Below are 15,195 nucleotides of genomic sequence, written 5' to 3'. Positions count from 1 at the left end.
GTTTCTGCATCCTCTCTAGCTCTCCCAAGACCACACCAGGAATACCCAATGCAAAAAGACTAGCAGGTTGCCGCAATGCAGCTCAAACCACACCAAATATATATAAAAAAAGCAAAACTAATTCCAGGGCAGATTTTCTAAATGTTCAGAAAATTGCTAGTTTATTTTTTAAAGCCGGAGAGAGGCTTAAGAAGCAAAATGTTTCCGGCTACGCTGTACATGCAAAAAGCCGTCCCATAAGAACATCAGAAATAGTTCAATGTCCTGATGATCGCAAAGGAAGAAAAATGAGCTTTTAACAAGTGGCGAGAGAGGAAGGAAGGGGCTCTTCCAGAAAGTGGGGGGAAGAGTGGAGCCGACTTCCTCTCAACCTCGTTTTACTGCTTGAGAGGAAGTGGCTTCCTTGATACACAATCGTGCTCAGTTTGGGTCTGACTGTGTCACTGCCCTGCTGCCAACAACCAAAACTCTGACAAGAGCGCCACAGATCTCAGGTTTATGGGGGACAATACAGTGTAGTAAGGAAGTTAACACACAAGCATCTGGCACACTATGCAGCTCTGGTCTGGGGACCACACTTCCTGTTCTCCCACCACAACCAGCTCCCTCCGCATGGTTCCCACCATGAATCTTTGTGGTCCCTCAACTTGTAAAGGCATTAACTTCCAAGCCTTTGCATTAAAAAGGTGTTATTGACTTCCATAGGATGTGAGTTGCACCTTGTCTCTTTCTTTAAATCATTCCCAGTGAATTATTTGAACCAATTAAAAAGAAAATTGAACTTTTTACTTGGTTCTGCCAAGCCATTAAAGGCCAGTGTATATGCATGTTAGAAATTATTTCTGATGTATAAAACATAAGTTTCAGATCTTTGAGAACAAGAAGTGCCTGTTCGGAATACATTTTCTTGTATTATAACTCAAAAGTTATTGTGCTACATTTTGTTCTCCTCATTATCACTTAATCAAAATGCTAAAATACCATTCCAGGGGCATGCTCTCAGCACCATTACAAGCAAGGAAACCAAAGGGGAGATTTGGTTATTCATGCCTAAGGCTGAATTTTGCCCCATATTTTTAACCATTTTCCCCAGTAGAGATCTGATTTATATTTTTAAGCAAGTGTTGCTAACTTTTGTAGTTCTATCACTATTCTTGATATGGGGCATTTCTGAATTATTTGTTTACTGAACGCTGGTTGGTCTCCTCTGATCTACATCACCTTCACCAGCAACACATTTTCCATATCATAGTGAAATACACACACAATAAATGCACCCACAATAGTTACGCAATGGATTCTACAGTTTCCTAATTACCTGACAGAGGGCTACTTTACAGATAGTGTGTTTCACTTCATGGAGAATATTTGTTACTTCTGTACCATCTAGAGGTGTAACAACTTCACTTTGTACATCTAATTAGCCTACATTTGGGGTTTACATTTCAGAATCCCTGTTGCTTTTGAGACATTTCTTTCCAAGCTTCAGATTTCACAAAGACAAGCCCCCTGAATTGGCTTCTTAATGCCAGGCCATTTTGACTGACATGTTCTGCCTGATCGCTGGAACCAGGTCTGGACTTGATTTCTTCAGTCAGAATTCTTGGGGCATAGTTTTGGCACCAATGGAAGCTTTCCTCCCAAAGCGAATCTACTTGCATTTGAAAGAAAGAAAGAAAGAAAGAAAGAAAGAAAGAAAGAAAGAAAGAAAGAAAGATTGTTATATGAAAGAAGCAAACACACCTAATTCCACATCTAGCTTGGCTCTAGACCCTGACAGCTTGCCCCTGACAACAACATGGGAAACCAGAAGAAAGGATGTCACACACACACACCACTTCCTAAAAATCCTACACCCTACTCACGTTCCAGGTAAATCCTTCATTAAGCAATGCTCCAAACAGTAACTAACCTAGAGACCACATAGCTCCACACTCTGTTGTTAATTCTCTTGTGATGCATATTTAATATAAGCTTTTTATGGATCCAGACCATCGTGGTGACATATGCAGCTATGAATACATTTTCATTTTCATTTAGCTATGCGGATGTTCAGTAAACAAGTGTCACTGGCTCTCTCCAATGAGAAATGTGTGAGATGCAAAGTGAACGACACGCTGCCTATTTTCACGAAATCTTGAAATGAGAGGTGTCTAATTATTTTATACATATGTGTATTAAAATTGGTGTTGAAATCTTTGGCAGTATTTAGAGCACACACACAAAAGCTTTGAATATTCAAAGCTCAGGAATTACAGGGATACATTACAGGGAATGAAAATTAAACCATTCTTCCCCACATCACATTTCACTCTTTCCAAAAAGATTCGCTTTCTTTGTTTCTATATTTATTTCAGCTCTTTTGAACAACTGAAAAGACAGCTGCTAACACATGCATGGGTTCAGCAAAAAGGCTCATCCGTTTCCTTTGCTTATAACTCCATTCCTTCCATTCTATAGAAACTTCTGTGAAAGGAATCCAAAGCTGTTTGCAGAAAGTGAAAGCACAGATCAGGCATTTGGAAAGTGGAAAGTGTTTAGTACACTCTGCGTTCAGTGCTTCTGAAGCATTGAGCACAAGGCTTCCCATGTGCCCATGACCAACCCAACCGTTTTGAGCACTAAAGCGCCTTTCTCTGGTGCTGCAGCCCTGACAGGTTTCAGGGGACCCTGTGGCTGCTATTGATTTAAAAAGAAAGAAAGTGTAAGGTCACAGATCTCCTCCCATCATTTTCATAATTTCTATGGGTCATATGAAAAAGACACATCAGCATACTGGTGACACTTTTCACCAAATCTCTGGACAGCCTCATACGGTGATTAAATGTGGAGGTCACACATTATGGGAGACAAGGCAGAATCCTGCGTCACCCCCACATGCCAAAGGTTAGAACTGGGGCTCCAATGAATAGCCCTGCTTGGGAGTCCAAAGCAACTCTGGCACAAAGCAGCTGGAGGCTGTGAGTTGGTCCTGAGGCCTTGGAAGCTCAGAGACTCAGATGGATGTTTCTTGCTTTCTCTTCTGTGCAATTTGATATCTTTTTAAAAATCTCCCACCGGAACTCCGGCCGGGCTCCGCAAGCTTGTGGAGAGCCGCCCGAAGCCTGGGGTGCAAAGCGCCACGCTCCCCGGGCTTCGGGCAGCTGTGCGCAAGCCTGCGGAGCCTGGCAGGAACTCCCGCCGGGCTCCCAAGGCTTGCGGATAGCTTCCTGAAGCCTGCATTTGCCTCATAGGATGCACACACATCTCCCCTTCATTTTTGGAGGGGGAAAAGTGTGTCTTATAAGGCGAAAAATACGGTACCTTTACCAGTTAAGAACACTGCTGCTTTAAAGTGTCACACATTAATGCAGCATAAACCGCTTGCTGATAAATGAGAAACACTTTTCAAAGGGGAAGAAAAGTGAAAAAGCTCAAGAGATGTCAGATGAAAATTAAAGGATTCCTCTATACTTCTGAAGGCTTCTGGACTGTGTAAGTACTATTTTCATTTTGCCTTCATAGACTAGCTTAGCTTTGAAAAACATTTCTCACTACCAAAAGATGAGACTGTTTTTTTAATTGTGATATATGTTCTTCTTCAATTCAGATGGCAAGAACATGCCCAGTACAAGAACATAGGGTGACCCAGTGGTTTGATTTGCAGTAGCTCAGTTGTGCAGGCATGATACAATATCAGCATGGATATCTACACTAATGTGCTATCAATGCTCATTGGCACCCACAGAGCCCTGCTTATGCGCAGCATGATGGTGGGGCTATGAGTCAACACTTGCTCTGTGTCTGTGCACCACGAGGTTTTAAGTACTGAGAGAAATCCAAAGGATGAAGCCTAAGCATTAGCAACATCTGTTTGCTGTTCTAGGAAAAATAATTTCTTTTGTAAATTCAATTCAGAAAAGGCCCTAAAATACTTACAAAGATGTAAATGCTGAAACATATCTAATTTCCCTGAAAAACACGTATGTTACTGAATCAGACAACCAGAATATATTAATATTAAAAATAATTATTTTCGCATTTCCAATATTTCTCTACTGCATTTTTAAAAAACTGTCTATTAATTCTGCAAACATTTTCCCCAAAACCAATTTCCAGCTTTGTAGAGGTGTTAAAAAAGATAATCAACTGATAATACTTATTTTATTAAGTCTCCTCTGAAGCTTAATTCTTAACAGAAAAACCCAATGCAGCTATAAAAATGCTAATTAGGAAAGTTTCGGAAAAAACGCTGCAGACTAAATACAACTCCATGCACAGGAAATTAATTCTGCAGATGATGTGGAAAAGATGGCATATAAAGTTAACGAGATATTACTTAAGGCAAGAGAAACAATTAGGCTATTAACAGTGGAGATAAACTAAACATTTGCCATCAAATATAATGAAACTAATTAAAAGTGAAATGAAAAATAAGACATGAATATGAAAACAAATTCAAGCACAATAAAAGGCAAAACATCTACAGGGCCAAAAGCAGGAGACTGCAGACTGGGAAGCAGTGCAAAAAGCCATCGGCCGAGAAGATCTGCTACGCAAACAATGAAATTCCTGAGATTGTCCTCCCTCTTTTCAGAAGAATGACCACAAGAATAGCTTTATGAATTCCTTCCATAATGTGCAGATGATCTCAGCCACTGCTGAAGAATTCGGCCAGGGATTTTGTTAGGAGTTTTAAAAAAGGTTGTAGAAGTACAAGGGAACTGCTTATTGAGAAGACTTGAACCCTGTCATTCACAAACAGAAGGAACATCGAGATATGGCGGCTTCTGCTGGCAAGAGTCCGATTCTTCCTGGGCCATTTTGCTCTTGGGCTTGGTGACTAAAAGTCACATGTGCACGATCCATAAAATGACGTGCTTTGAATTCAGGAATAGATTCCTGCGTGCAAATGAATAACTTCCTTGGAGAAAGCACATGCTACAAATGTGATCACTGATAATGCTTTTTTTTGAAAAATCGACTTACAGACTTAACAGAGAAAAGAATTGTGAAGTTGATGTTCAGTTTCTATGTGTGTATGGTACCATTTTTACAGTGCGACCTCTCCTTAGACCAAAGTAGGGCAAGAGCCTTCGCTGAAATCAATGGGGCATCAAGTCAGTCACCACTAATCTTTACTTTGTTTCTATGGGTGGGACTAACCCTCAGGATTCAGTCCTAAGCCTCTCTCCCCCTTTTATCCCAAGTATGTATTTCTTGAGGACTCAACATTCAATTTAGATACAGAAGGGGCTGAGAAGCTAGTCCATTCAGGCAGAGAAACACCTGTTAGCTCAGGTGCAGAGCTGGAGAGGTCCTATAAGGAACAACTGTAATGGAGACTGAAAGTGGCAAAAATTAACAGGTGAAAGAATGAGGAAGGGGAAGGTCATGGATAGAGGTGAGAGGCAGTGAAAGGCAGGCAAATGTTCCAACTCAACACCATGTTGCTCCATGTGAGATAACGCTCCTCATTTAGTAGCACCCATTCACTAAGCTCTCGACGGATTAGTTTCATTTCTCAAGAAAGTGGTTTTTGACAATGGGTATACACATGTAGACTCAGTATTCAGTAAAAAGGGTAGACTCTATTTTTACATAATCACTTTTCAGAGTAAAATTATGCTTTTAAACCCCCCGATTATTTGATAAAAGCAGTACAGTTCTTTGGGGGAGGAAATGAAACTTATGGCAATGTTGGAGACACTATCAAGTTTTCAGAAAATGGGGAAAAATCAAAGGACCTAATGTGTTCCCGATCAAATTTTTATGCCTACTAGCTGAGAAGATGAATTAGCTTAGCTGCACTCATTTCCCCAAAGAAGCCCTATTTGTGTTCCTTAGCCATGGCTGGGTATTATTTCTGAATATCTAAACTCTGGCTAGGGATGGGCTACAAATCTAGGTGCAGACACTTTATGCTGTACTACAACGCACAGGCTGAACACATTATACCAGTAATTAACTAGTTATATGTAAACTAGTAATGCAGATAGCTATTTTCCTAGTCACTTCCAAGTGACTATGCAGAGAAACATTACACATAATGAGGTTTTGTTAGGTTGAGACCCCAAACTGAGTTACAGACCAACTTACAGTGTGTTGCATGAGGCACACAATTATTACCTTCTTTTGCCTTTTTTTAAAAAATGCTTTTTTGCAAAGAGCAGGAGAAAGAAGGGCGGGAGAGAGACAGAGAGGGAGAAACAGAATGGCACACAATGGAAAAGTGGGTTCCATGTGGCAGGTTGGAGTGAAAAGTGATGCCTTGTCAAAAGACTGGCGATGACTGCTCCAAAATATATGAACATTTTGGGAAACATAATGCAGAATCTAGTAAGCATCAGGCCCACCGTATGTTCACAGTTAAGTTTTTCAGAGAAGAGTGTACAGTACTGAGATTTTCTTAAACGCCCCAACATTCTGCAGAATTCAGACAAGGGCATTGTAAAGTTGGTATTATTCTCACTATTTCTGAAGTGAGAACTACACACAGACACACAGCTGAAACATCTAATAGGGAACAGGGGCAAGAAATGCATGCTTGCATTATTCACCATGCAAGTTGACTATAATATAATCAAAAGGTTTTGCTATTAACTTTAACCAAGTCACCTTTGCACCTTTGTTATTTAAGGGACTTTGCCTGAGAGGTGTTAAACATGCATGACACTTAAGGGTTGCAGTGTGAATGAAGGCCCTGCTCATTTGCACAGGATCACTCTCTGAGTACATGGCTGGCTGTCTCAAATTTGGTCTTCAGTGTTGCTTCAATCACTGCAAACCACTTTTGAGAATGTCAGGGTGTCCCCCCCCTTTAATCTATCAAGAGTTGTACAACCACCAATAACACAAAATTAACAGTATTGCAGAGATCTTTTTAAATGTCACAGAAGCTCACTCGTATTGATATTCTGAACTTAATAACACTAGTGCTGTAACGCTCTGCATCAAACTACTTGAAGCACTTTCAGAAGGCAATAAAGCAAGGAATTTGTTTTCACCCCAAAGCTATGTCAGTGACTCTGTATAACTCTATTCAGAACAATTTCCATAAACAATAGGGAAGGGGGGTGTGGGGAGGAGAGAAGTTCCTTGGTGCTCAGTCTAGGTGCTAAAGTTGTTTTCATCTCAATGCCCATACATAAGGAAAGGGAGATACAAGAAGGGAGCTCAGCTTTAAGTATAACCTGCAATATGGGATCCACTGTTAATAACTGACACCTTATAACAGTCATTCTCTTCCTTTTCCTTTTCTGTCCGCTGCTGGTTTTCTTAATACTTTTTCTCATTTTGTCCCTTGTATCTCTCCCCTCCGCCCTCAATTTCTCTCTGTGTTTCTTTGAAGGAGAAACACACACACACACAGAGAGAGAGAGAGAGAGAGAGGAAATGATGGTGGTACTACAGATGCAATCCACCTTCGGTCTGGACAGAGCCCAGTTTTAGACCACATCTGACATGGGCCACATAGATAATTCTAAATCTGGCCCACGGACCTCTGGATTCTTCAATACATATTAAGACGCGAATTCAAGAGTATGTGATATGCAAGACAGCACTCTTGGTGGGGTTTAAGAGGTCATTTTCTTCTGGTTGAAATAAGGCAGGGAACATTGTCTGCTACCTATCCATCCTTTACTATACCATTTGCAAATTGTGAACCATCCCTTCTGGTGCAGAATGACCACTAGAAGGATGGCCTAAGCAGTCGTCTGTTCAGTGTCAACTCAACCACCAAGTAAACCGGCGATTGTAAAGACTGCAATCTAGAAAGGTTTATGGGGTGCAACTGCAAATCACCCCAAAGCTTGGCTCCATTAATTATTCAGTTCTGCAACCTGCATTACAAAATACAGTTTTGTGCAAAATCCTTAAAAACAACTGGATGTCAGATTATTTTAATGGCATTTATAACTGGCAGTTCAACACTGACAAACAAAAAGCAAAATTCCCTACTTCCCTTCAGGTCCTGCAAATGCAGCTTTTGCTGTCACACACACCACCTTTTTGGAAGCAGGCAAAAATACATAGTTTTCTCACAAAATTAAGATACATCAATCGCTGTTTTAATTCACTGCTCAGTCTCCGAAAGTGCAAATAGTGAGTGTTACCCCTACCCAAAATCAAAGCAAATGAATGGCAGGTAATTATAAGGGGGGAAAGGGGGCAGAAGTAGAAATCCCATCAAAACCTGGATTGAGACAACCATCTCTTTACAGCAGCAGTCGGAAACCTCAGATTCATGAGCAAATTTTGGCCCACCAGGCCTCCTCATTGGCAAGTGCCAGTTCCTGGCTGACATTCATCTCACAGGCAAAAGTCCTAAGTGTCCTGGGTCTATTTCATCCAAAGCTTCTGCCCACAGCACATAGCAGTAACATAGGTGTGGTTACTATTTTCAAGCATGATCAGGAAGATGGAGGTTCAAACCCACACTTTGTCAGAAAGCTCACTGGGTGACCTTCAGCTTATTCTCCTTGTTTAAATTTGTATTCCGCCCTTCATCCATAGCTCTCAGGGTGGGTCACAGCATAAAAATGCAAGCGAAAATGCAAAAGACATAATAAAAACAAAAACAAAGCAAGAATCCCCTCCCCCCTCTCGCACTGGCACACAAGAGGTTGTCAAGGATGGAGACCTTACTCTCTGGCAAATCAGGCCACTTCACGTATTCCACTTTTGTTATTTGTGGCACACGTGCTACAGATTGGCCATCTATTAGTTGGTTCATTACAAGCAATAGAAAGAATGTAGCTAATTATGTCAAAAATAATTTGACATTAAGAACTTTTAGGGGCTGCAATTCCTTCAGGGTGACAGCCTGTAAGCACCAAGCAAGCTATAAACTGAAATGAGTAAGTTTAATTAATTCAGACATGCACAACAAACATGTGGTACAGATTAAAGACCCATGAATGAAGTTCCAGCTACCTGAAATGCATAGGCAGGTGAAATAGCCGCACTTAAATGAAGTGTGTTATTGCCTCTATAAAAGAAAGTAGCAGAGACGGGCCAACAACTTGGAAAATAAAATAAATTGTTTTAAATGCTTTTCAGTTAAAGACCCAAAGCATTACAATGGGATGCTCAGAGCGTCTACGTTCATTTAACTCATGTTGAATCTAGTGGGGAAAAGTCTAACCATCTTGAAATAACATCACCCCAATTAAAAATTTTAAATAAGAGCAATGATTTTTATGAGTTGGGTAATTCAGTCATTTGGATAGGCTCACTCTGATCTCAAAGCAGCTCTTAAACTTTAATATCATGGAGCAAAAGACAAATCACAGAATGGGGAATAAATGACTGTTTTCTCCTGAAGTTGAGAAGAATCATTATAGTTATCCCATATTCCCTTGTAATGGCTATGGGAGCATGAACACTGCTTTTGAAAGACAGTCTACCCAACCATTTCTACCCAGGCAAATCAAAATTGTTAAAAGTCTACTCCCAAACCATTTGCACAGCCTCCCGTTGTAACTGCATTAGTGCTAGTGCAGAGATTCATAACAAATAACTAAAATGAAACACTGATTCTACCAGATTCTGCATTTGTGGTAGGGCTGCAAGGCTCAGTCTCTTCAAATATTACGTAACAACGCCCAACACTAAAGCAGCTTTTTAATGTGGTGCATTCAGGATGCATTTCAACAAAAACACTCTTAAAAGAAATGTAAGCAGTAGATACAATACCAGTGGGAAGCAGGCATTCCAGTGGAGTAAACACAGGATCCATAGCTGCTTATTAATGTTGTAAAGCTAAAGCAAAACAAAAAAGCTTGTTAAAAGCCACAGTTCATGAACCTCACTTATTAATTCAATATTTTAATTATAGTTAAACTATACCCTAAGCATAATATTCATGAGAAAATGAACAGGGTAAAAAAGCTCAGTTCAGAAATAGCCACAAATTTGCAGGCACACACAAATATTGATTTTAAAATAAATACATTTAGAGTTGATTTACACAGAACCATGGGCTGTTACATATAGCAGGTGGCAGGAAGCCCATTCCAGTGTGAAGAGATTAATCTATAAGTACATTTGGCATCAGCCAGATTGATAGATAGTGTGACACACAGTTCAAGGGATTGGAAAATCTGAGTTCTGGAGGAGCAGGGAAGCAGCGAAATGAACGAGCCAAGCTTGAGAGGGTTCAATTTTTAATTGGTAAATATTGATTTTTATAGAAGTAACTTGCCACCTGAAAGCAAAACTGAATAATAAGCAAAATAATAAAGGTTGCATGAGCAATGTATTTACAGCTCTGTTAAAACAGAGTACGTTACAGAAGCAGATGTGATTTTTGTAGAGGAGACATTATTTCCAAATCAACATGTTTGCTGGGTTAGGAACCATGCCATGAATGGAGGTGGGCACTCGGCACAGCTTGCTGTTGGTGTGCATCTCCACTGGCAGTCTAGGCGCACAGGTGGTACACAGCCCTGCGCACACCAGTTCCCAGACAGTCGAATTTCTGGGCCCAATTTAAGGCAGGGAACATAGCTCAGTGGCAGAGCAGGTGTCCTGCAGGCAGAAGGTCCCAGGAGAGCCTTTCCCGGGCTGATTAGACAATGCTAGGCTAGGTGAAAAAGAGAGTCTGAGCTGGCTGGGGAAAGTGGGACCTAATCTGCGCCATCCTTCAGCCATGTAGTATAGGAACATAGATTGAATGCTAATGCTCAACTCTGGGATATGTGCAATAAGGAAAAGAATACAAAAGGCCCTTAGTTGCTAACTACTAAACTTATTTATTAAAATTATCTATTGAGTAAAAGCCCCACTTTATTTATTATTTCATGGATAATTATGTTTTGGGGGATTTTTTAAATGCCACCAGTCCAGTGGCTAGGGTACAAATAGCAGTTAATTAATTAATTAATTAATTAAGCACATTAATAAGTTCTAGGTTTAAAATAAAAATGTATTTTTAATCTACTAGACAACATGGATTCTGACTGATTGACTCAGATAGTAAATGAGACTGACTGAAATGAAGATGACTACAATCTTTTTTATAGTCATAGGAACAAAACTGTATTCATCTTTCTGCATCAATCCAACAAAGATGCCCAAGGCTCCCAGCTCCTCCTATTTGTTTTAAATTTAGGTTTAAAACACTCTTTGGGCCGCATTTGGGGTGATGGCGTGCTTTTTCTTTTCGTCTCTTTTCTGGGTTGTGTGTAGGTGCTTCTCCTGCTGTTGCTGTTGTGTGTGGCTTGGCGGGGTGGGGCTGAGTATACCAGTTTTACTTTTGTTAAATTGGTATTTTCTAATGTCCCTGACAGCTTCTTAGATTTCCAAATGTGCTCCTGGTCCCTAAAAAGTTTGGGGACCCTTGGTCTATAATATCTTAATTTCTACTGTCGTCTCCTCTGGTCAAATAGGTTTCTAAAGCGTTACAATTTTTTTGAACAGATACAGCAGTGATAGGAGGGTGCAGACCTTGCTCCTTGGGACAATAAACCAACTCCTGTATTTATCCAACCTCAAAGATGTGCACAAGACAGTAGAATTACAGTGGACGCTCGGGTTGCGAACGTGATCTGTGAGGGATGCACGTACCCGCAGCAGTGTGTCTGCACATACGTGGGTTGTGATTCGGTGCTTCTGCGCATGCGCAAAGCACAATTTAGTGTTTCTGCGCATGCACGACTGCCGAAACCCGGAAGTAACCCGTTCTGGTACTTCTGGGTTTCAGTAGTCCGCAACCCAAAAAGAAGCAACCCGAAGCGTCTGTAACCCGAGGTATGACTGTATATGGCTATCACAGTTCTGAAAACAAGACCAGCAGAGTTGACATGCTGTAACTTGTAAAATATCAGCATGTCCACCAATAAACACTGCAACTGGGACAAATGCATGATGCCAGGGATACTTTGGATGCAACAAGGTCCAGTGCCCTAAAGCAAAACAGCTGGACTGAATTTTAGCATTTTAACTGTGAACACAAGGGAATGTGTGAAGAGAAGATGTGGGCAGAGAGCACTCAATGCCGAAAAAATGTGGGTGGGGGGGCTTGTCCATAACAGAATACACAATGCAGAATACAACATGCCGGCAGCTAGAAGCCCAACAGTGACATCTGCCCAAGTGATTCCTCAAACTGCCAAGCCAACTCCAGAGCTAAAAGAGAAGTATGTGAGCATGGTGGGAAGCAATGGGAGAGGGGGGGGGAGAAGAGCATGAAAAGAGCTTTGGAAAAGCAAAATCAACTGCAGGCCCAGAGCTTTATAGGACCCCACACCCGCCAAAAGCTACCTCCCCACCCCCTGCCATGTTATCCCAGCCCTTCTCCAAGACGTTCAGCGCGGCCCCTATCCATTGTAACATCAAAGCAACCTTGCTGTTGCTTGTTGTTTGGTAATTTGTTTTAATCTGTTTTTCATATTACATTGTTTGTTTGTTTTATTGTTTATAAAAATATTTATGTACTGCTGCATCATAAAAATATATCACTGCGGTTTGCAACAATATAAATACATAAAACCGAATCAATGGTTGTAATCTACCCTGGGACTCTGTAGAAAAGCCCAGGTAATAAATTCAAAGGCTGTCCAGTGAACCACAAGATTGGATGAAGATTTGAACCTGAATCTCCCCAGTCTTAGTCTAGAGCGGGAGGGGGAAGAGAGAATACAGGTACAGATGCCACTTTATTAACACAGCTTGTTTGGCCATTGTTGTTGTTGTTGTTGTTGTTGTTGTTTAATGCAACCCCCTCCAAGGGTCAAGCCACTTCTTGCACAGGGAACCTTTGTTCTTAAACCTCAGTTCTCAAGTAGGAGGTTGGCTCTCCTGATTTTTTTTGTTCGTGTTTTGCTGTTCCTGAACCTCCCATGGGGGCTATCAACTTTTAGGAGATGGGGAGGCCCAACTACTCCTTTAGAATCCTGAAACCTTCCTTAAAGGAGCCAGGACGCAGCCCTAAGAATAAATAAATAAATAAAATGATGATGATGATGACGACAAACAGGCTGCCCATTATTCTATTCAGAATGCAGTGCAGTCTCTTGAACAACTGTCCTTAGCCCCTGTACATCTGCAAAGATCATGTGCTTCTTTGCAAAGTTCTCTCTTCTGCAAGAGTGAGCACCGAAGCAAGAGACTTCCTTTTCCCCTCCCTCTTCCACCTCTCTGTCGGGATGGGAGGGTGCGTAGGGAGTGTGAAGGAGTGTGTGTGAGTCCTTGTCGGGGAAGAATCACAGAATTGTAGAGTTGGAAGGGACCCCAAGGGTCATCTAGTCCAACCCCTTCAATGCACGAATCTCAGCTAAAGAAGGCGGGGAGGGGTATAAGTTAATAATAATATTTTCACTAGTCAAGGAAGTGGATGCCGAGGCCACGCCGGACCGGGAGGCAGCGATCCGTGGCCACCAGCCACGCGGCCCCCCTCTGCCTCCCCGGGCTCTGGCGCCCCCGTTTCCCCCAAGAGGAACCGGCGTGGGAAGAGGATGCCGGACTCGACGGGCCCCTGGGGGCCAAAGGCAGGAGCGAGAGAAGAGACTCCACGTCCCGGGCGAGTTGGGAGAGGAGCTGCAGCTTGCAAAGAGCAGGAGCCGGGCACTTGGGCTGTCTGTTCCCTTTAAGAAAGTGTGTGTGGGGGGGATCTGATTAACACAACCAGGAAGGGCCAGAGGAGAGTATTTCTGCCGGGGGGGGGGTACCTGGTGCTGCTGCCCAGAGACACCCGCTCGCTCTCTCGCTCTCGCCGCCGCCGCTTTCCCTTTTGCACCTGGAGGCTCCAGGACCGGCGCGCCAGGAGCCAGGGGAGACGCGCCGAGGGACGATCGCGCCGATCGCCACAGTAATCTATGGCTCGGCGGTCGACTTCTGAGCAGCCCCGCGAGTCTATCTTGTTGGACTACAACTCCCATCATCCCTGAGCTCCGGCCTTGCTGGCTAGGGGTGATGGGAGTTGTAGTTCAACAACACCCCACAGGTGGAGAAAGGCTGTAGCGGGGAAGAGAGAGGAGGATTCTTTTGCCTGCAAGCCAAGAGCTGCGTTGCCTTTTGCGCTGCAGCAACAGAGCGGCGAGCTGTGCAAGCGAAGAAGGCGGCATCTGCTGCACGGAGACGCCGCGAAAGCAAAGCCAAATGCGGCAGCAAGCTCTGCAAGAGGAGAAGGGCAGCTCCTCTGCCTCCGGACCTCGAGAGAGAGCCCGGGGCAGGAAGGGGGGGGGGGAGGGCCGAGCCCCGCCTCTGCCAAGCCTCAGCTCTTAAAGGCGCCGCCCAGAGAGGCTTCCCCGGGGCCCCGTTCTCATGTACATCATACATCTTCAGGGTGTTGGGAATTGTAGCTCGGTGAGGAGGAAGCTGCAGGTCTCAAGAATGTTTTGGAGGGGGAAGTCATGCGCACTAAAAGTGGTTTGTGGATGTGGCCCTGCTCTCAGTGTGCACTAAAAAGCGGCTAGCAGAGGGATTTAAAACAACTGGTGCCCAGGCTTGGAAAAGCAGATTTATAAAATTGTAGAGTTGGAAGGGATCCCAAGGGTCATCTAGTCCAATCCCATCTGGCGGTTCCCTCGCTGCAAGAAGTCAAGTTACAGGGAACCAGGCAGAGGGCCTTCTCAGTAGTGGCACCCACCTTGTGGAACACTCTCCCATCAGATGTCAAAGAAATAAACAGCTACCTGACATTTAGAAGACATCTGAAGACAGCCCTGTTTAGGGAAGCCTTTAATGTTTGACAGACTATTGTATTTTAATATTTTGTTGGAAGCTGCCCAGAGTGGCTGGGGAAACCCAGCCAGATGGGCGGGGCATAAATAATAAATTATTATTGTTGTTGTTGTTATAGTATGCCTCCGGGAGATCTTTCTGATGCACTGGTGTGTATTGGAAAGGGATTGAGAATATCTTTTATCTTATTATTTCCCTTTCTCCTCCCCTTCACTTCTCAGAGATCAGTGAAAAGTGTTGGAGAGATCAGACCTCCCCCTCCAGTCCACTTTAAATTCTTTAATTAAAGAAAATCCATGGAGTGTTTTTTTATTATTGTAAATTGAGTCATATACTACAAGCCTTTGCATGTATACTGAGAAGTAAGTCCTACTCAATTCAATGGAGCAAGCTCCCAGGTAACTAGGTAAAGACTATGCAGTCTTATACTGCAATCCTAAGTATTTTTACTCATAAGTTCCACTGTGTTCACTCTCAGGTTACTGATCATTCTCACAGTTTTCATTGTATTATTGTTGTTATTATATA

At 42.6% G+C, this 15,195-nt stretch overlaps 1 protein-coding gene across 11 annotated transcripts in view; it reads right to left on the bottom strand.

Annotated features, from left to right (window-relative positions):
• Positions 1–15,195, bottom strand: part of TPK1 (thiamin pyrophosphokinase 1) — a 448,208-nt gene that overhangs the window by 228,861 nt on the left and 204,152 nt on the right. For 4 of the 11 annotated variants that reach the window (XM_081165240.1, XM_081165245.1, XM_081165238.1 and 1 more), the window contains exons 1-2: positions 13,653–13,769; positions 9,679–9,744 (exon numbers count right to left, since the gene is read on the bottom strand). In XM_081165240.1, coding sequence (XP_081021366.1) covers positions 9,679–9,721 — 43 coding nt within the window. In that variant the 5' untranslated portion in view covers positions 9,722–9,744; positions 13,653–13,769. Of the gene's footprint in view, positions 1–9,678; positions 9,745–13,652; positions 13,865–15,195 lie in introns of those variants that run through there. The other 7 variants (XM_081165242.1, XM_081165241.1, XM_081165247.1 and 4 more) reach the window with 4 other exon arrangements.

The sequence above is a fragment of the Podarcis bocagei genome (assembly GCF_964188305.1).
Source record: "Podarcis bocagei genome assembly, chromosome: 12".
NCBI lineage: Eukaryota > Metazoa > Chordata > Lepidosauria > Squamata > Lacertidae > Podarcis > Podarcis bocagei.
Note: the sequence above shows the minus strand (reverse complement) of the source record. Positions and strands in the feature narration are given on the sequence as shown.